The 22,575-nt window shown below is 33.6% G+C and overlaps 1 protein-coding gene across 3 annotated transcripts in view; it reads left to right on the top strand.

Annotated features, from left to right (window-relative positions):
- Positions 1-22,575, top strand: part of Nox (NADPH oxidase) — a 613,528-nt gene that overhangs the window by 407,228 nt on the left and 183,725 nt on the right. For 2 of the 3 annotated variants that reach the window (XM_081743205.1, XM_081743208.1), the window contains 2 exons: positions 13,271-13,368; positions 21,996-22,043. In XM_081743205.1, coding sequence (XP_081599331.1) covers positions 13,271-13,368; positions 21,996-22,043 — 146 coding nt within the window. The remainder of the gene's footprint in view (positions 1-13,270; positions 13,369-21,995; positions 22,044-22,575) is intronic. The other variant, XM_081743206.1, reaches the window with a different exon arrangement.

Here is a 22,575-nt window from a genome sequence, read left to right as displayed (position 1 = left end):
GCCATTCAAAAAATTTGTGGGCCCTGCTACATATAGTATAGCCGAACCAAAAAGTAACAATTTAGCCCGCATGATGTGCTTATTCCGTAAAAAATACGAAAACTCGATTTAGGGCCCATTCAAAAATTTAGTGAACCCTGATCCAAAAAATCCAATATATTTCATACAATCAAACATTTTCTTGTAGCCTTATATCTGGAGAACTACAGGTAGTGTAGCCAAACCCAAACTAACAATTTACTCAGTATGATGTGCTAATTCCGTAGAAAATACGAAAACTCGATTTAGGAACCGTTGCTAACTTTTGTGGCCCCTAATCCAAAAACTAATTATTTGGCAAGATCGCAATCTTTTTATGCACTTTTTGGATCATTGATCCATTTTTTGGATTATTCCTAAAATTCTTGTTTTTATATATTTTTTATATTTATATATAAGGTGATACAAAGAAAATTTAGGAAATCAATTGATCTGATTGAAGATTTGTTTAAATCTATTTTATAGAATCTTTTAGATTTGTTAACTATATTCCTGTTAACTGCAAATTTTTAAAAAAGATCTCTTTTTAATCTACATTTGTATTCTTTCTTTACTCACTCATGAAGTATATCTATAACTGTTGTCAATTTTTAAAGTTGCTTCTCAGATAAGTTTCGAGAGTTGTCCGCAAAATTTCGTTAACATCTTATTTGAACTAACGTAACACTGTAATCTCACTTTAATTTACCATAGTATATTTTCTTTCTTTCTTTCTTTTTCTTTTTTTTGCGTGAAAGTAACATTTGAAACCGAATTATTTCTTTAAAATTTATACATGAAATGAAAATTGTTTTTTAAAAAAACTATGACATACTCATTGTATAAATAAATGTGAAATATTAGTGTTTGTTTGATTTATTTGTATTGATTGAAGTCAATACTTCGAGTGTAACTTTGACCACTTATCAACAAAATTAAAAAGTCGTAGACCAGTATAATTTAAGCAAGTTACTTACTTGATTTGAGACATAATTTTGGAGGGGAAGAGTAGAAATTTTACTGATAACATTTTTTTTATTTAACTTTTCCTGTATTTATGTTTAGCGTGGCCTTGTGAATTTTGTTTACTTTTTTTTTTTTCAATGCAGAAACTTACCTAGGGATTTTGGAGTATGCTCATAGATATTTAAATTGTGAATAGTGCTTCGGTGATATTTAGCATTTTGATTATACTGCTTGTTTATTATTTTTTAATAACTTCATTTACATAATGTTGTGGCTTGATGTAACGAAGTATTCCATCACATATTTTTATACTCATACGGTAATGCTTTAGTTTAATATGTATGACAATGACAAATTGGTGTACCTCAAAAAAAAAAAAGCCCTATATTTTAAAATGAAGCATGAAAAAATAATGCATAAAATTAAAATTATTGTTAATATGTGTTCTGGAAAATAAATATTATTTAGAATGCGTAAGTTACGAGGTTATTATTAGCAGGTAACACTAATAAGTCCCTATTCCCTGTTACCAAGAAATAAGTTCCTATTCATATTTCGTAAAGTAATAACCAAGAAAAGACGTTACCAAGAAAATGACGTTTGTATCTACATTAACACTACATATTTCATTATGTATAGATGTTTTTCTGTTTAGTAAAAGAATCCCTGATATTACACTTCACTTTTCCTACAAATGTGCTCTGTTAGAAGGGTAATGTGTGGTCAGTTCTTCAGTTTCCCAGTTGCCTCACGATACTGAAACAACACCGAAAAATCTGTCATCATTAGGAATAGAATTCGACAGCATTCACGCTAAGAAAACTTTGTGTAACAAAAAAGTTTATTTCTAAATTTCCTTCGTATGTGGTAAAAATGAAATTATTATTATTTAGCATAAACATTCTATACTACTATTCACAGTTTCAAATACATATACAGAGGTCGGTAGCCAGCCCAAAAATGTAGGGGGGCGGCTGAAGTTAGGGGAGCCCGATCCAACCATATCATAGTTTATCAACATATTATATTTCATTTGCAAGCCTACCGTGAAAAGTTTAGGGAGGCCAGCGAAAATTTAGGGGGGAAAACCCCTAGATCCTCCTGAATACGGGTCTGCATATACATATATATAATTATTCCAAAATGCTATCTCCACTGGTTTACCTGTTTCCGTGAGGTTACAAAAGTCAAAGAGCGCTGGTGTTTCCAATGTGAAAACCCCACTGGTGTCGGCAGCGCGGCCAGTCTCTGGTCAAGGAAACACCGGCAAGGAGGAACCGATGTGGTGACCACAAATTTTAACTAAATTACTAGTGCCAAGCCGCACTGATATTCCTTGCTCGTTACAATCTCTTGTGACAAGAATTTCCTATAATAATAATAATAATAATAATAATAATAATAATAATAATAATAATAATAATAATAATAATAATAATAATAATAATAATATTATTATTATTATTATTATTATTATTATTATTATTATTATTATTATTATTATTATTATTATTATTATTATTATTATTATTATTATTATTATTATTTCACACAGGAAATTTGAAAATAAAATGAAATCTGTAAGTTTTACGTCCCACAGTTATGCCGGTTAGGCTAAAGGAGACAGTGATGATAAGTAATGAATGAAATGGTGGAATGAAGAAAGTGGGAGAAAACAGGAGAACCCCGAGAAAATCCATGCACACGATGTTTGTCCACCACAAAGTTCACTTAGCGCGAGCTGGGATCAAACCAAGGACCCCATGCAACTGAGATGAACGCTCTACCACTGAGCCACCGCGGCCCCCACACAGGAAATTTATCTGCTATCACAATCGTCTGCTAATTTATATTTGTATAACCAATCACCAGGTATAAGACTGAAATACATGAGACGCAAGAGGCATCTTGCTATGTTTGAAAGTAACCACAAGAACTCCGAATGAGACTAGACGAATATACTAAAAGCAATAGGTTTAGCAAAGAAAATAAAGAGCGCCCCCTCCTTCTCAGTGCCATAAATCTGTCCTCGAAAAGGACGAGAGGGCTAGAAAATTTCATTCCACAGATGTGATATGGACAGAGTTTAAAAACCTGTTTTAAATGGCTAGCCCGAATTTCCCTCACGCTGCTAATACAAACAGGGAGAAGCAGAGATCGCACTGTTGCAAATCTTCACATGAAAAAAAGGGGAGAATGAATAACTTAATTGGAGGCTTTTAGTAAAATTATAAGCTCATATAACAAATCCTTTATTATCGACCTGACTCTATGCAAATTTTTATAAGGATTTGTTCATTGCTTGCTGAGAAAAACACGAAAAAAGTTCCAATGTTATTAGATAGGAGAAAACTCGACTCAGCGAAGAGGTAGCAACAGCCTTAAGGGAGGCGATGATTAAGGCAAGAGAGTGATAATGAAAGAATTGTGGAATGGGGATGTAGAATGGCACAGGAGTACCCCGAGAAAACCCATGGACAAGATGTTAACCACCACAGATATTGGTACTTGTGTGATTCAGTTAGTTATCTAAGTGCTACTAACAACTTTGTGTTGTGAGGAAATGAAACAACATAAACGCGTGAACTGTTAAAATTTAAATAAGACTATGTCTAACAGCTAACGGACTTTCCAGTATACAGAAAATAACTACTAATATTTGTTATAGAATTAATAAATTTCAAGATCCATTACCGAGCTGTTTTTTTGTAAGTCAAAATCAATTAAAGTTACTCCCTTTAACTGTGGATGCCACCCACCTTCTATTATGGGAAAGGAGTAAGGTAATGCGGGTGGCTGAGCCATCACTGAATCAGTTAAAAAGATTAAATCTTCGTGTCAAGGCTTTATATATATACACATTCGTGTGAGTTAAGGCTGCGCTTATGTCTGGGAAATTAGAAGGTTTATTTCTTTTTGCTCCTTTTCTTGCTAGTCCCTGTCTCGAAAGCGTATACAGTCAGAGACTAGTTTCGGATCTTAACTTTCACACAAACAAATGATTGCTCTTTGAATTTCCCCGATAAAACGTGCTCAGAGCAACCGATTTGGGTACAAGGACAACAAATCCAATTTACGACTAATTAAGTAAGCTGATCGTATTCTGTCTCTCGTTTAATTTTATTTTTTCATCTGTCTTTCTTCTTTTCATTATTCTGAAACTCTCTTTCAAAAGTGTATGAAACAGGTTTCATACAGTTCTTTTGTTTTTATATTGATCAAGTATCGAAAGCATATTTATTATAAACTACATATGTAGGAATTCAGTCTTGTGGGTACAGTCTGCAAAAATATCGTGATATCAATCTTAGATTTCAGTTCGAATTAAATTTCTCATTTTGGTTCGTGAAACATTAAAAAAATACGGAATTAAGTTCACTTGTAAATGATTATATATATATATATATATATATATATATATATATATATATATATAAATAAATTAAATCACAATGTAAACTTTGTAATACAATTGTCTGTGAATTTGTCTTATGCACTTGTAACAACTTTACTTTCATAATTAAACTTATTACGAAAAACTGGCACAAACATACTTCTTTCTTTCTACATTCCAAAATTTGTTCTAAAACTTTTAAAACCCAAGCTCGAAATACATTTATTACTGCACGTTGCTTTACGTCACGTCCACGAGCTTTTAAATTATCAATGTCAAAAAAAAAAATCCAAATATAAAATAACAGGTAATTTGAAATTAAAGAAGTTGTGGCAGTTCTAGCAATTCAGTTAAGTGGATTTCAGAGAATAAGCAACATAAATATCAATTTCCATTGTTATAATGAACATAACCTTAAGCTTTGTATTCTTCATTTATCTGTCATCAATTTAAAACAGTATTCGTCGTCGCAAGTTTAACGCCGCTGAAACGGAGGGTGTTCGACATAATCGTTGCAGGACTAGTAAAGGAATACTAATCATCAATACTTCATCTCCAAGTAAGAATCCGCCGCCAATCAAAATCATGCCAGGATCAGAACTAAAATAAAAATCAGAAACGTAAAACGGAATATTCATCATCAGCATGATCAATCAAGTATGTGTCAAAATAATCTGTTTGCGCTAGGCTTCCCAAATGCATAAAATAATTCACTAACAAATACATAAATTCACATTCGAAATTAAAACCTATTAAAACTATTTTAAAATTAATTTATAAAATTTTATTTTTGTACCACTCGCAAAACACCCCAAATTAAAACCTTTTAAAAAAAGAATATCGTAATTCAACATGGTGGAGATGCAGGGTACATTATATTCTCAGGCTACTGGACTTTAGATTTGATTTTCATTGTTTCTTCTTTAGCAAGTATATATAAAACTGAAATAAATTACATAGATGTAGAAAACGATAATCATGCCTGTTGTTTTGTATGGTTGCGAAACATGGTCACTTACTCTGAGGGAAGAACATAGATTGAAAGTATTTGAGAACAAGATCCTGAGACGAATATTCGGACCCAAGAGGAACGGGAATGAGGAATGGCGGAAACTTCATAACGAGGAACTACATAATTTATATGGTTTACCCAACATTGTTAGGGTCGTCAAGTCTAGGAGACTTAGGTGGGAGAGTCATGTAGCTAGAATGGAAGAAAGTAGAAACGCTTTCAAAGTCTTGACTGGAAGATCAATCGGAAAACGACCATTAGGAAGACCTAGGCGCAGATGGGAGGGCAATATTAAGATGGATCTCGCAGAGATTGGAATACAAAGTAGAAACTGGATGCAGTTAGCTAAGGATAGAAGTCAGTGGAGAGCTTTTGTAAACGCGGCATTAAACCTCCGGGTTCCATAGGCCATAGAGTTAGTTAGATTGCTATCTCAGTGTCGCATAAAAAAAAAAACACTGGTTTTAATCTCCTTGAAAAGATATTCTAAAAGAAATAAGCATTTACCATACAGAGATACGGATATTAAAGATTCTGAAACGATATTAACTTTGGAGCTTGAACTATTTTCTTGATCAAATTCTGCGTACGCTTTTGTGTTTTCTACTTTTTAATATTAACAAATACAAGAAGTCACAGGGGAAAATCAATTTCGACAGAAATCAAAAATTGAGAAAAATTATGTGTGTTTATGAGATTAATATCTGCAAAGCAAAATTGCATTCGTGTATTTCACTGGAATATTTGATTTTCATCTTTTCAAAGTAAGCTGTTCACCAAACGTAAATCTACCCAATCTTTTGTCACCAGGTGCCAGGGTTGCCCCATTTTCCATAAATTAACATTTTTTTCTTCTTGCCGCTGTTTTTTCAATACATTGCTAAAATGTCTGAACCTATATTGTTCCAATAATTTTCTTTCTAATATTGAAATAATTATTTGTACAGACACCAGCAGAAGTATCTCCTTCCTCCCTCCCTGAGTGCTCTAATTCCGTTCCTTGATGTCCATAACATTTGTAGTTGTGAAACATCTGGACAGATGCAACCCAACGTACAAGAAACTTTTCTCGGAACTGACATCAGTTGGTAGCATTGAGCCAGGTGTTTATGCAGGAAAAATTGTAGAGTAAATGACTAACGAAAGAGTTCTCTATTCTAAGATGAATCCCTATATTTCGGAGCGTGTTGTCCAACGAACACCATATATTAATCTCAATATTGCTGTGTATGTAATGTATTATTTCATTATACAGTGTATGTTCAAATAAATAAAACCACTGACTAGGCATGAATCACAAAATACTTGGAAGTAGATGAAAATATCAAATCTAGATTAACTGCAGGAAATAAGTTTGTAAATCATTGCCTCCATTGACAGACCTTCTCCAATTCTCCTCATTTCAACATATTTTTCTTTCTGAAGAGATCATCTTCCTTATCACACTGAATATGCATTGAAATTGAAATGGAAGAATTGAAAAATGGACGTTGCTGGAATCGAAAGCGGGTCTGGGATACGGACAAAATCTCGCGGCCGAAACATCGCCGCCCAAAATCTCGCCGGCCAAAACCTCGCGGGACAAAATCTCGCCGGGCGAAAACCTCGCGTGGCCAAAACCTCGCCGCCCAAAACCTCGCGGGACAAAATCTCGCCAGGCCAAAACCTCGCGGTGCCAAAACCTCGCCGCCCAAAACCTCGCGGGACAAAATCTCGCCGGGCCAAAACCTTGCCACTCAAAACATCGCCGCGAATGAAACTTTTCTTTAAAATTTACCCAGAGAGTTTCTTAATATGCCATTTCACATTACAAATAATACTACTACTACTACTACTACTACTACTACTACTACTAATAATAATAATAATAATAATAATAATAATAATAATAATAGATACAAAACATCGTGTGCGTGGGCTTTCTCGGGTTATTCCCGTTTCCTCCCACTTTCTTTATTCGATCATTTCCTTCATCCTGGTCATCTACGTCTCTTTTAACCTACAGGACATAATCAAGGGACGTCGTAAAAACTTATATATTATTTCATACTTTCATAAATATTAGATTTTTGTTAAAATTTTAAGTTTTTGGATGTTCCAAAGTTCACGGAACTAACCCCGTTAGTTGTCATTACTTTCCTTATGCAGACTTTCTTTCCCTATAACCAGTTTAAAAACATCCTGTCGCACTACCTTCACATTAAAATCCTCTAATACAGAAATAAAATTTTCATATGGTATCGCGGGACTTGGTCAAATACCCGTGATACTTCTTGTGAAACAGCGTCTTTTATACCGTCATCCTTATCATCTGTTAGAACATTTGCATTTTGGTCAGGCGAGATTTTGGGTATGGCGATATTTTGAGGCGCGAAGTTTTGGCCCGGCGAGATTTTGGCCCGCGATGTTTTGGGTGGCGAGGTTTTGGCCATGCGAGGTTTTGGCCCCGCGAGATTTTGGCCCGCGACGTTTTGGACGGCGAGGTTTTGGACAGGCGAGATTTTGTCCCGCGAGGTTTTGGGCGGCGAGGTTTTGGCCAGGCGAGGTTTCGGCCCGGCGAGATTTTGGGCCGCGAGGTTTTGGGAGGCGAGGTTTTGGTCCGCGAGGTTGTCGCCGCGAGGTTCTGGCCGCGAGGTTTTGTACCCAACCCGCGGGTCTTCCAAATGGCAGTTCAATGTGCAAACCACTAGCGTCACTTTACCTTACACAGAGACTATTAGCTAGTTAAATCGTTTCATGTAAAACTGTATACAAGATACTAACGCTCGTATGAAGAGACGTTTCTTATGTCCTAAAGATATAGAATTTGTTTTTGCATAGTCGCAGAAGTAGATAGAGCAGTGAAGAGGGCCTTATCAAAGACACAATAATTTCTTGCCAGATTCTAACTTGGCTCATACTTTCAGTGCTCTTGCACCTTAAACCAGACTCGAAAATGAAATGAAATTTTTAAGTTTTATGTCCCACGGTTATGCCGGCTACGCTAAAGGGGGCGATGATGATGAGAAATGAGTGAAATGGTGGAATAAAGAAAGTGGGAGGAAACGGGAGAACCCCGAGAAAACCCACGCACACGGTGTTTGCCCACCACAAAGCTCACTTCGTGCGAGCTGCTGTCGAACCAAGTTGAACCCCATGCACCAGAGGTGAACGCTCTATCACTGAGCCACCACGACCCCTAAATCAAACTCGAGACCACGTACACCAAAGGAACTACAATAGCCTTTTATTGTAATTCTTTCGTATTTGAAATCTTCAAATATTTTGTGTGGATTCCATGAACTTTTAGTTTCGGTTGTTGAAAGAAAACGTAAAAAGAGGTTTGAACAAATGCTGGAGAATGTGGTACACAAACTGTGTCCGCGCACATTGTTACACGTGTTCAACAAATTAGATGGACAATTATATTTAACAGTCCATTTTTAGAATGTACGTTCGCAGCAACGTGGTCAAAGGGAGTAGGGAACTAGAGACGGCATTTTTGGCTTTAGATATGAAAAATTATAAATAAAATTTCTAATTTATGGAATATTTAAAAATATTTCGTATTTCACGCTGGCGATCCCTTCAATTTCTGGCACCACTACTGCATGTGGATGATGAAAAGTGAAAATATACATGATAACTTCTGACCCAGCTCTCTGTTAACACTTTGACATATCAAGCACTACATAGTAAGACTATTCATGGCTTTGGTCTTTATAGGTTTATAGAGAAAAAGAAAAAGAATTTAAACTCTGTTATAACAACATTTATATATATGTCTGTATTTTCATTAATTTCGATCGTGTCTGAAGAAGGATATGTTAGATATCCGAAACAGTTACAAATTATAATTTAAAATAAAGTAAAGTTGTAAGCTTTGGTTAGTGTCTCTTTTGTTAAAACAAGCACTACATGTATTGTATACACACACAAATGTTTTTCAGTTCTCACTTCCATGTATTCACCATGTTCAGTTGCACTGTCTCACATGCTGCATGTTGAGATGACATTTGTACAGTTACGAAAGTAAGTCTTATTAAAATTAGAAAATATATTCATAAGTTAGAAAAGAATATTCAGAGAGTAATAAATTACGTTAATTTTGTCATTAAGAGTTGGGAAGCGTTGACTATATTCGGACTGAGAAGACAGACAAATATTTGAGAAAAGAAGCCATGGGAGTTTGTGATGTTATTATAATGATTTTTTCTAATGCTATTGTAATAATTGTTTCTCTAAAGTGCATTTGAACTTTCCGGATACCTAATACCAGCAAAGTTAGAGGTGGTTGAAGAATTTAAAAATTATCATGTTAAGTTATCCGATGAGTATTTTAATGAAATGGTTGAGAAATATAAGAAAACAGATGTCTAGGTGACTCAGAATGTTATGAACTAAAAGCTTTTGTCAATAACATAGCTGATCTCAAGGAAATGTTATAAAGTTTATTCTCAAGAAGAAATATTTTAAAATGGACTTTGTTTATTGTTCCACTAGTATTTGCAACTTAACTTCCATCCAAGAAAACATATAGAGAAACACCACATGTACGTTAGTGCTTCGCAGATACATTTAGAAGATATTCGATAAAGATCAAATCGAATAATTTTGAGAAGATTGGTTTATTTTTGTATTTACCTGTATTTATAATAATTATTGTCTTTATTTGTGTATAAGAAGACTTTATAACATAGAACTTGTATTTTTTGGGAGATGAAGATTTCTTGGTACCATCTCTTCCTAAATGCACGAGTGCTACTGTAAGATCATTTGTATACATATTAGTATTCGAAGTATTTTTATTTAAAATGTATGCGTGTATAAATAAAAGTTCCCACTTTATATATGCCTACTGATATGTAAAATGTTAACAGATTCAACATGTGTTTATTTCTATGAGTCTCTCTTTCTCATGTATCACGTGAACTTAATTCAAATTGTGCAGCTGAGCTGGCGGGTAATTGGGCGCTACAAACTATGCGTCATGCGATCAGAGATAAAAGCTGTCGGCATGTCAGCAGGGAAAACACGAATATTTGAGAGTGGTGGCCGGTCGTGGGAGACGTGACATGCTGACAAGTTGTACTTGGCTACAAAGACGGCAGCGTTTTCGCATCAAAACCTGTTCCACCGTGGACTTTCAACAACCACCAATGTTCTCTTGCACTGGATCGAGACAAGGTGGCACAAACTTAATCTACATTGAGGGACAAAGAGTGGGGAGAACTTATTAGATGTCGAAAGGTAACATCGAGTTTGAGTTCTATTGGCTGAAATAAATATACGAAAATAAATAGGAGGATGTAACTTGCTAAACATGTACAGGGGCTTATGTAGATTACAGGTTTCATGTTTCACTATGTTAACAGATACTTACTTCGAGTGATAAGTGACATGATAGGCTCTTAAGCATCCAGGATGGAGGACAATAGAGAACAATAGAGAACAATTTCCTGTCCTCTGCCTAACATTAGTGATAGATGTATCATAACATCAGAGGCGAGAAGCATTTTACAAAATAATTGTCATATTGAAGGCTAAAGATGTAAAGAATAACTAGCAAAAGTACCCGTTCTTCTTCTTGTGTATTCACTAGCATGCAACCTGCAACATAGTCGAGTAGTATGGATTATATGCAGGGCCGGCCCTATTCAATTGCCGTCCCCTTTCTCCAGAAAGAACAAATCTTAAAAGCCACGATTTTAAGTATGCTACCACATCATGAACAACGGAGAGGGAACCAGCACTCGCACTCAGAAAGGTATAAACACGCCAAATACAACCTCGTTGTTTCTGTTTTTCTTTAAATAACAATATATTATGCTAGTAAAAGATAAAGCAAACACATCTGCACAGGAAAGATACTAATCCTTTTTATAGAATTCAATATCGAGTTTCAATTTCAATGTATCAGTTTGTATTTCTAGTGCAACTAGCTGTTTTATCATTATTCCTTGATTTTCTTTCTACACCTGTTAAAATTAAAAAAAACAACTTATTTACACCTTCAATGATAAGGAACTTGTTTGTGACAGTGACAAGACTAGTTTTCATATCAAAACTTTGATAATTAACTAAGTGAAACAGGTATTCGCTAGTGTTCGAGGATTGGGTTCTTGTGTTTGACAGCAATCAAGCAATTCATGCTAGGAGTTATTTGACCATTTGCTTTTGCACTGTTCATCAGGCCTTAAATTAATGCGACCTAAACATGATTTATGAAGCAGTATTCAAATAGACGGTCAGTTTAGTAAATTTAACTACCATCATCATGAAGTCTGTTATCAGCATGAAATATTTTTACATATCATAGATATGACAGATTTTGCAGCCCCGTACAAACACACATGTTGCACATATGGTACAGCTAGTCCTGGTTATATGAATAATATGAGGCGTATGCAGAGTAGTATGAGTAACTTGAAGAGCTTCTAAGATACTTTATACTGTTTGAAACTCCAAAACGTGTGACCCCAATTCCTCCTTGAGTCGAATCTCGATAAAACGGCATCGTACGCGTTAATATCTGGTGAGAATCTGTGCACACAATTGGTGGTTCCAGGTGACCCTTTTCTACGCGAAAATCTTATGACTGACAAACACTCCTATTTTTTTATACAGGGTGTTTGGGAAGCAACTTCAGTACCACTTGAGGGCAGGAGTGGATCCAGGACCGACTTCTGGGGGGGAAGCGGTGGGTTGTCATACTGCTACTTTTAAGGGCTCCAAACTTTGGGATGGGTTTTAATCATATATATATATATATATATATATATATATATATATATATATATATATATATATATATATATAAAATGAGAAAGTTTCCTCTTCTAGGGGGGGCGATCGCCCCCTTGGATCCGACCCTGCTTGAAGGGTGATTCCTGACCAAAATAAGACAAAAAGTATAGACTCATTGTTATATCAATTGTTTCATTAAATAATTAACACAACTGATCCATCCTTTTTCTTTATCTTACTCATATCGTCGGTAAATCCACGTTCAGGTGTATCTGCATGGTTTTAACTTTACAGGAAAGCGATTTGGAATTCTTCGTTTAAGGTTATAGGGCTACTCATTTCATTTTCAACACAGTGTTGCGAAAGTTTGCACCAAGAAAGCTTTGACCTTAGTGTTTCTGAAGATAGTATTACAGGTATAACGTTATACGAAGAATTTCAAGTCGCTTTTCTGTAAAATTAAAAGCATGTAGATACGCCTGTACGTGGATTTACCGACGATATATTTAGGCAACGTTTATTAAATTATTTTTAAATGTTTATTTTTGACAAAATTCGCTGGCATTGTCGTTTTGAAATAGGCAGAAAATCCAAAAGTTGGATAATTCCAGCAATCTCTATAAATCGCACACCACTCATCTGAAATCTTCTTGAATAAAAGTGAAAATGAAAAAACTCCAATGTGAGAAGTGAACCTTGCAATGTATATCTTTGGCAATAAACTTACCCGCTTATTGTTATCACAACCTCACATATTCCACTGAGGCCAGATATAATAAGTGATCAATACTTGTAATAAAAGCAACAAAAATTCATGTCCCGAATATAATGTATCAAATAGAATAATAACTTCTTTGTTAACAAAGAATAATAAATTATCAATACTTGCAAAAGTATTAAAAATAACTCACATTCCTGAATATACTGTATATAGGAAAAGAAAAAAACAATTATGCAGCGTAACCTACTAAAAAGCCTGAATATAATAGAATTTCAGAACCTCGATTTTTTTTGTATATACTTTCTAAACATCTTATGTATTTTACGATAGAATATTATTTATTTATTTGCTTATTTTTCGCGAAGGACAAGTAGATCTTATCAAAGTTACTTTCTTTATGTGCATTTATTATTTATCATCAATTTTCTTTCAGATATTGGACAAGTTATTTCGTCTGGTTGATCAAGATTCCGATGGAGTAGTTACACAAGATCAGATTATGGACTTCATAGCAAATCTCAGCAATGCGAGGTAAGCCATAGTCCATTAAGAACTTACGGAACTTCGATGTTTTCAAACGTGTGTAGCATTTCACTAGTTAGGATGAAGTTTTTTTTTTTTTTTTCAGGATGTTTTCTGCTTCTCCACATGAGTCATAGTACACTGCCAATTGCAGCGTACTGTTCCTATCATTATCGACTGATTTTTAAAGAGCACCCTTTGATCAGATTTGTGGTGTTCGGTATTACCCCATTGTTCAGCAATACCCTGATTTTCCCTGGTAATTGCTAACATCAATATAAAACATTCAAAACGTAGTAGTATTCATAGTTTACGGTATTCCACAGTAGCTGCGCATATTTCTTCCTGGTTTTAATTTTCCTCTTAATTGTTTCTTCTACTTCTGTGATTTTTTTTTTATGAATGATGATGAAATTTATCACTTGCATGATAATATCAGTAATTATGTCTTTATATTTTAACTCAACCAATTCAAGTTATATATTAGTTAAATTGTAAATCTAATGCAATTTTTTGAGGTAACTAAAAATATTTTAGACCAAAAACTCGTATTTCTACTGTATGATATTTTGAATAAAGTGTTAATTTTTTGAAGTATAAAGTCACAAAATTTAATTGGATTGTAATGGATGTCACAATCAGTACCGTAGTTCTAAGATTTTCATAGGGTATTTGTTGTTTTGTGTACATCCATAATTGGCATTAAAACTTGTATGATAACAGAGGATTTAAAAAGTGAATAACGTAAAAGGCATGTATCAATAATTCCATTTAAATATAAAGGCTTGCATATTGTTATATAGCCTAAAAGAATTTTATTGCTATTTTCTTATTGATATACCTTGGGTTAAGGTTCGTGAAAGGTACCAACCCACTGGGAGGTGGAACAGAAAATCGCGTCATGGTGCCCAAATTTAAGTCCAAAGTATCCCATTCATCAACTTTCAAAACATTTGGATATTCTTTGCAGAAGAAAAATATACCGGTTTCCATCGACCGACATTCTCATCCTAAAGCTAGCAATTTCATGTTTTGATTCCTTACTGTATAATTATATTCAATTAACACTAGGTACTAACAACAGAGACAGTCAAGATCTTCGAGAAAGTAGAAGACCTGTCACTAACCTTGATAAATAAAGTCATTTCCAAAAGTTATTTAAACTATTCAGTAAAAAGGACTCGGAAGTGCAACTTTAGGTACGTTCTCACGCTTGTCATCAGAACACTTTTTAAATGTCTTTTTAACAGCAAAACAAAAACACTAGGACAAGATAGTTTGAAAACCCATTATTAAGTTTGAACAATAAATTCTTCCTCTAGAGCCTTTTCTATCTGTTCACTCGAAACTAATCCACACTTGTCACATTAACACTTAATAATTAAATAATGTAAGTAAAAGATTAAAAAAAACTTGGTCAAAATTACTGTAAGGATCGTATTATTTGTCTTTAAAACTATAGTTATCTTCTAGATTTGTTTGCACCTGCTTACTTGAAAATATTCCAAAGAGCATTTTTTGATGCTGTCCACTATACTTCTTACTGGAGCGTTCTCTAGAAACTCTTAATTTAGTATCATTTGAAGCACGGTAACTTTGAAACCATATGTTCACATATTTCTGAGTTATGAACTGATCAATTGATGGCCCACTTGATTTGATTAACATAAGTCAGAGATGATGTTATTCATCAAGCCAAATCCTCGCTCACACTTCGCTGTGGAACATGACAATATAGAATATTTTCTCATCACTGGTAATATATTTGTTGGAATGTCTTTTGCTGTAGGCTTGTCTTCTGAGTCCCTTAACCGTTGGATTGTGTAAGTTTCATCTAAACGGAAATGCCTGCAGATTTTTTTTAATTCGTATTTTCCATGGCACATATTTCGTTTGATAATATTAACAGGATCTTGTGCTGAAATGTCCATCATCAATTGTGTTTCTTTTCTGAGTTGGCGTCAGAAAACAGCTTGTATCTCATTCTGTCAGCCACACTTTGAATCGATGAGAATTGATTGCAGTCGTCTTCTTATTGTGATCCATAATTGCATATTGAAACATTCCATCCTTTACTGACTCAAAGATCAATTCCATGTGTATAGCTGGTTCATCTTTGAAACTCTCGATTACTCAATATGGTTCGTCTTACTAGACGATTAGCTCTTGGACAGCGCAGTTTCTTGTGTAACTCTTTTGACAAGGCAGCTAACTCTTGCAACACACCCCACATCAGTTCTAAAGCTAGAAGGAATTCTGGACTCTTCTTCTCGAACCTCGAAATGTTCATTTCACATTTAAATTTATTGTGCTATCCTGAAAGTAGCTAGTGTATCCATAATGAAGGTGGAATTGGGATAAGTAGTCTTTACAGTCAGTCCACCGCATCCCAAGAAGTTGTCCCACTTTCAGAAACTGCAGACTGAGATCATGGCGCGCTTCTTCCATTGCGTGACAATGCTTATAACACTGAACTTATAAACTATTTATAAAAGTTTTAAAGTGACCATTTCCCAGGAAATATTCACTGACTTTCGCCGGAACTCTGACGGTGTCATAGTTTGAATACCGTCAGACCTGACAGTTTCAAATTATGGCTTAAACAGAACCACAACAAACAGTTGAAGGTATTTCTGTTTCAGTCTTGCAACAACTCCAAAACATTTTCCAAGCATTACTAGCACTACCAATAGCAACCGCAATCCAGGTTTCTCTTAGATACTTCTCATGAAGATAGTATATTTTTAGACGATATAACAACTTGGGCTCAGTATAACATCCTGAGAATCCAATTCGATCAAGTCAAAGAACACATAATTAGGGGTTTTACCTCCTAAAAACACTAACACTATAAGTGTACTCCTTATTTTCCAAACTTGTTGATTCATCAATAAGAACACTAAATTTTAATCCTGTAGTTATCATTAACCGAACCAATTGGTTTCTCATTTTCGCAGCAATATGAGTGATATTTGTGGCAGTGTATCAGGAAAACAGAATGGATCCCATATTTAGTCTATTTATTTTCTGTAGATTAATCGAATCCTTGTGGTCTGAGAAAGGTCGATTTTCCTATTTCTCGTATGATAGTTATAGTTTAACAGTAGCTAAAAATAGTATAGAAAACAAAGAAATATAGTAATTTTATCACTGGAATCATGACCAGATTAAATAAGTAAATATAAACGAAACAAAAGTGAGAAGTACAAGATAGTCTAATGGCTAAAATTAAGTAGAGGATATACAGCATATATGACCGTATACCCTATTCATAATTACTTTTATAGGATGAGAGGAAAATTTGATCATTTTGTGTTTCTGTGTTGGATATGCTTGTACAGAGCCATGTGTATTGTCACCTTCTGCACACATGAAAGAAATCAAACAACATTAGTCCATTTGCAGCTGACAAGTTACACGAGGTAACATTGAACAGTCTGTAAAGATCATGTGATTTATGTTTTCTCTAGTGTCACAAACACACACATACATATACTAACTAAAAGAAAAGCAAGTCATTTTAATATGTCATTACAAATATCATCATGACAAATGCTTGCTGGATTTTTTTAATTCTTGTTACAAGCCGAAGCATGTTACAAATCCTGCTTTAAGGAGATCAGTGAAACATCTAACAACATATAGGCTGACTTGCAGAAATTCTTCTTGGCTGACAAATGACTGTTGCAACAATCGAGCAACATGGAACTGCGTTCGTTAGTTGACAGCTAAACAACACACATGGAAGCGCAACCTGTATTCTGTTTGACAACCAATGTAAATAAGAGTGACTTACGAGGTAGTGCTTATTAGCTAACCCTATTATAACGAATACATCGTTGCTATTTCAGTCACGAAGATAAGTTCTTATTACATGAGCTTGCTGTGTAGTAGTGCATTCAATTCATGACTAGTAATTGGCTATTCAAGAGTTACTGAATAGTATTCTTCAGTAGCAGATTGTTTAAACTATGTTTTAATGTTACAATTTTGTGGTGATAGCTTTGTAACCAACTGTATCAATTTCTTACTAAGTGCCTGTGAGTTTAACGGATAATCTTATAGGCATTATATCACTATGATACACATACAATATATGTTTTCTCATGTAGGAGACTTATTACTTATGTATACGCAAAGTCTATATTATTATTATTTTAAATCTATGCTTGACTTTTATATTTTTAATAGGCGATTAAATAAAGAAGTATCAAGTAAACGAGATCACAACAAACATAATTACGAATGTATTTAGGTCTTTGGTTCAAAGGAAATTGGAATTATGGTTTATTTCACTGTTTTACGTGAACATAAAGTAATAAAAATAAATACTTTTGCATGTAACAAATACGTATGGTAATGAAAAGGAAAACAGAGGGAAAAGTAATGTGTATATTTATTATTACATGCAAAATACCATACCATATATATATATATATATATATATATATATATATATATAATATAATAAGAGAGAGAGAGAGATAGAGAGACTGACTGTTACAAAAATTTGTCAATGTTATTTTAGGGATAAATTCCTCACATCAAAATAAGAAAAAGAGAAAAGTTCATATTGACCTGTGGTCACAAGTGTATGCGTAGTTTCGGAGTTATAGGGTGCCGAAGACGTGAAAAAATAAATTGTAGGACCGATCCTAGTCGGGTCAAGACATCACTGAGAAACTAGTATTTGAACTATCCAAATATCCATTTTTCGGAACTTACGATACTTACACAATCATTTTTAGATAGGCTGTTTCGCAGTACTTGATCACTCTGCACCTACCTCTCTCAAAATTGGTGTACAAGTACTGTAGCATTCTTAAACATGAATACTTCATATACCAGTTCCTCAGTGATGTCTTGACTCGCCTACAATAGGTCCCATAGTTTTCGTCACCCCATAACTCCGAAACTATCGAGTTTAGAACACAGATCAATATGAACTTTCTTATTTTGATGTGAGGAATCGTTCCCAAAATATTGTGACACATTTTGTTGTAGCACCATATTTATCTATCTATCTATCTATCTATCTATCTATCTATCTATCTATCTATCTATCTATCTATATATATATATATATATATATATATATATATATATATATATATATATATATATATGTGTGTGTGTGTGTGTGTGTGTGTGTGTGAGAAAGATCTGGTTATGAAACTTCGTATTAAGAGCCAAATTCGTAATGCCATCAAGAAACAGGAAATTGGCAGTACGCACTCACGAAATGAACCTATATTTTTAGAGCAAAACCAAAATATCTTAATTTTCCGCAAATGCTTATTTCCAAACTCGTAGCCAAATGATGCCCGTATCAAGTTTGTTTCCTGTTAAAAAAATTAAACCAAACACTACCTATCTTTTGCCATTTCAGTGTAAAATAAAACGTAAGCAAAAGAATATTTTTGGGTCAGTGCTATGAAATAATTAGCAGGTATGTCATTTATGAACTCCTCATCCCAGATCTTGAAACAACAGAAAGATAGAAATAGGGTACTACTTAAGTTCCTTATTTTCGCTAGTTATCTAATTTCTAAGAAGTAAGTTCAAATTTTGCATTTCGGATGCCCAGTGAGGTTGTTCATGTCCATAACTATAAAATGTCGAAGTACACATGGTCTCATTCTCGTCAATTCTACGGGTACCTCTCTAGTAATTTATATATATATATATATATATATATATATATATATATAATGTATTTTCGTCACTAACATCATAAATAGTGAACGAATGTTTAATGAAGTACTGTGAATGTTTAATTTTTGTGTAAATATTTACCATAATTTATTTGATAACTCTAATGAGTTTATGTAGACTATATAAATTAATTTTATAATTTCATGTTTGTAGCTAACAGCAGTTATCTTCGAATGTTTTTCTATTAATATAATGTAACTATTAATACATTATCGACATCTGCAAGTGTAATTATTAAACGTTTTTGTTAAAAATAACATAAATCCGGTTTTTCTAAACATAAAATGATGTTTTTAAAATAAAGTACTATTTTGTATTATGTATTTATTTATTTTTGTCGTATAATACTTGACTCTGAAATGCCTTACAATTTCCACTATCTGTTTTGCATGCAGTGAATCTAAATTTAAAGTTACTTTCTGCATGTATAATGCATTACAAAACACCAATTGCATGATGCTGTTTTCTTTATTTTCCTTTTTCTTTTCTTAATGATTTATGCAGGTGAAAAAAGAACTTGTTTCTTGATTGACTATTCTCTTAAAGTATTTACTTATAGTATTTAATGCTTATAAAAATTACATTTTTCTTTTACGGAAATAATCATATTTACTCTAAGCAATATAGAGTTTTATGTAAATACACTATCCTGTTCTTGTTTTATTTTCTAAAACAATACTATTATCTTCAAGTTCTTTCCATGCTTATATCTAGAAACAAATATTACATGTTATTACAGATGTATTACAACTTACGCAAACAGCATTTTATATTTTGAAGCTTGGGGATACATATAATAAAAATATATTATCACAACTGAAGTTAAACCTAAGCTCATACAGAACGTGTTTGAGAAGGTATGTGAAGGTCTTTAGACCTTCAACTTTGACCGTCAATAGCTTGGAGAAATAACTAATAGATAAATTTTTGGTTAATGATATTAAAATATTACTTTTTTGACAATAACTATTAAAGTATTGAATTATTAATTCCAGCTGATATTTTTGTCATTTCTACATAATAGTTTTGAGGTTAGGGAGGTAATAATGATTTACCTCTTGCCAGAGATTGCATTAACACAGTAAAGTTATTACAAAACAGTAGATACATGATTATCATTCTAATTTGTAATGTAGACATCAAGGCTATATGAGACTTGGACCGACAGCTTAACGTAGGGTTCAAACTACACGAGCACCCGACGGAAATATCACGGACCACGGTGGCTTAGTGGTAGGTCATTCATCTCTGGCACGTCGAGTTCCTAGTCCAATCCTAGCTCGCGCCAAGTGGGCTTTGTGGTGGACAGACACCGTGTGCACGGGTTTTCTCAGAATTCTCCCATATCCTACCTTTTTTTTCATTCCACTATTTCACTAATTACCATTAACATCGTCTCCTTCAGTCCACATAGTATAATCATGGGACGTAAAACTGAAAGATTTAATTTGCATTTCACCCACTGGAAATCGAATTTGGGTTTTTCGCACTGAAGGCGTGTATTGCCATGAGAGAGTTGTAATTGTTATATATTTTAAATGGAAAATTATATATAATTACAAACACTGATTGTAATGAAGATTAAGTTGCGAAAAACTGTTTGTGTATTGTGATCATCCTAGTGAGCAAGAAGGAAACAATGTTTGTCCTTAGAGTTCATTTCATAGTCAAAAAGTAACGCAGTTACACATGTTTGGGGAGGAAGGTAAAGCCAAATGGAATTCTAGTTATGTTGCTTGAGAACGAAACAGAATAAGCCTATTGGTTAAAAAAAAAAAAAAAAAAAAACAATGATGAGGATACACTTATCGTTTCTGGTCAATTCGTTTCATATACAGTGTTCAGGTGATCCTCCACACTTCCATAATCTCGGTAGATACAGAAGGTGATGAGATCTATCTTACAGCGGTTCCTGCTTCTATGCTTCTATAGTTATTTATTTATTTATTAAGAAAGATAGTTTTTTGTCGTGTATTCAATATCTCAATTTAGAATTTTCTTCATTACAAACCAAAATATTAATTGTTTAGCTATGCTTGCTTGCTACATCTACATCGTTATTAAACTTTAAATGAACTTTAAATAGCAGTTGTAACGGACACAAATATAAGACAAAAAACTTTGAAAATGCAATTGTTAATTTGTTTGAAGCACATTAGTGGAAGGGGATCGGTCTTATTTCGTTGCTTAGTGGCTGAGCCACTATCACATTGGAAGCTCAGGAAAGAGGAATTCACGTTTCGTTATAATGAATCCCAGCAAGTTATTGAGTATGATTTGATTTTATCTTCAGCATGTACTTTATGTACGAAATAATGATATCATTTTCCAAACTTATCTATTTCTTTATACTTTGTGTACGTTTACTACTTCTTGTAGAATATTCATTTTCTTTTTTCTTTTTATTCAATCTATTTTTTTCGTAATCTGTGATTTGTTTGTTACATTGGATACTTCAAGACAATATCCAATTCTTGTAGTAAGGAATAAGTTGTATTCACACGTAAATTGTGTAGTTGTACGTACCTTTTGTTGATATTGATTTCATTGGCTTCTCTGTGGCAGTTGTCAGTTCTTAGTACAATCTTAGTATGCTTATTTCACATTTTATTTGCATTCATTACACAAAATATTTCTTCCATATTTTCACTATTTTTACTGTCTTTTTTATCATCATTTGCACATTTAATTTGAATATTTCAATGTAGTGAACTAGAATATTCGCATGCATTGGTTCTTGTTGAATGGTGTATGATTTGAATTTTGCACGTAGTTTTCTTTTCGTTTTTCCATCAAATCATCGATCGATTCGTTTTGGAGTCAATGTGTGTAAAGAACGATAAAGTCGTTGTGATTTGGAATTTTCTTGATAATTTGGTGATGTTTTGTTTACTGCTAAAGAGAGTTGTATTTTTTTGTAGCTCATCAGGTGATCCTACAAACCTAGTTTCATCAACTGGTGATTATAGGTAGGTAAGTTCATTAATAGCATCTTCATTTTTCCTCATTTTTCACAGGTAAAAATGTTATGCTGTTCTCTCAACTTTTTCTTTGAAGGTATGGACTAGTAGCAAAAATAGATTTGTGGCAGTATTTGTTGTAGTAATATTAACTAGGTCATGTGGTCTCAGATCTATTAGCTGTTCAATATTTTGTTTCCTATATTAGTATCGTAGTTGTGTCTATCGTAATTCATGAAATTTCCATTTATTCTTCCCTTTGTGGCGAAGTCTGTGGTGTAGTAGTTGGTTAGTTAATTGTGGTGATAGCTTATTTTAGTTCTTTATGTTACGATTATTGTGGTCATGTTTTCTTTAGAATTTTTTGATTATATTGTACTGTGATATAAGTTATTTCCTCTTTAAATATTAAAATCGTTGTAACAGGAGAAAGAATAATTAGATTTAAGATGTATTTTTCTTTTTAGAAAAGATATTGTAAGATTTGATTACTCATTGTATGCTGAATTCTCAATGTTTATTGAGATCACGCAAGTGACAC

This window comes from Thermobia domestica, chromosome 16, assembly GCF_964235325.1.
Source record: "Thermobia domestica chromosome 16, izTheDome1.hap1.1, whole genome shotgun sequence".
Lineage (NCBI taxonomy): Eukaryota > Metazoa > Arthropoda > Insecta > Zygentoma > Lepismatidae > Thermobia > Thermobia domestica.
This window is presented reverse-complemented; position numbering and strand designations above follow the sequence as displayed.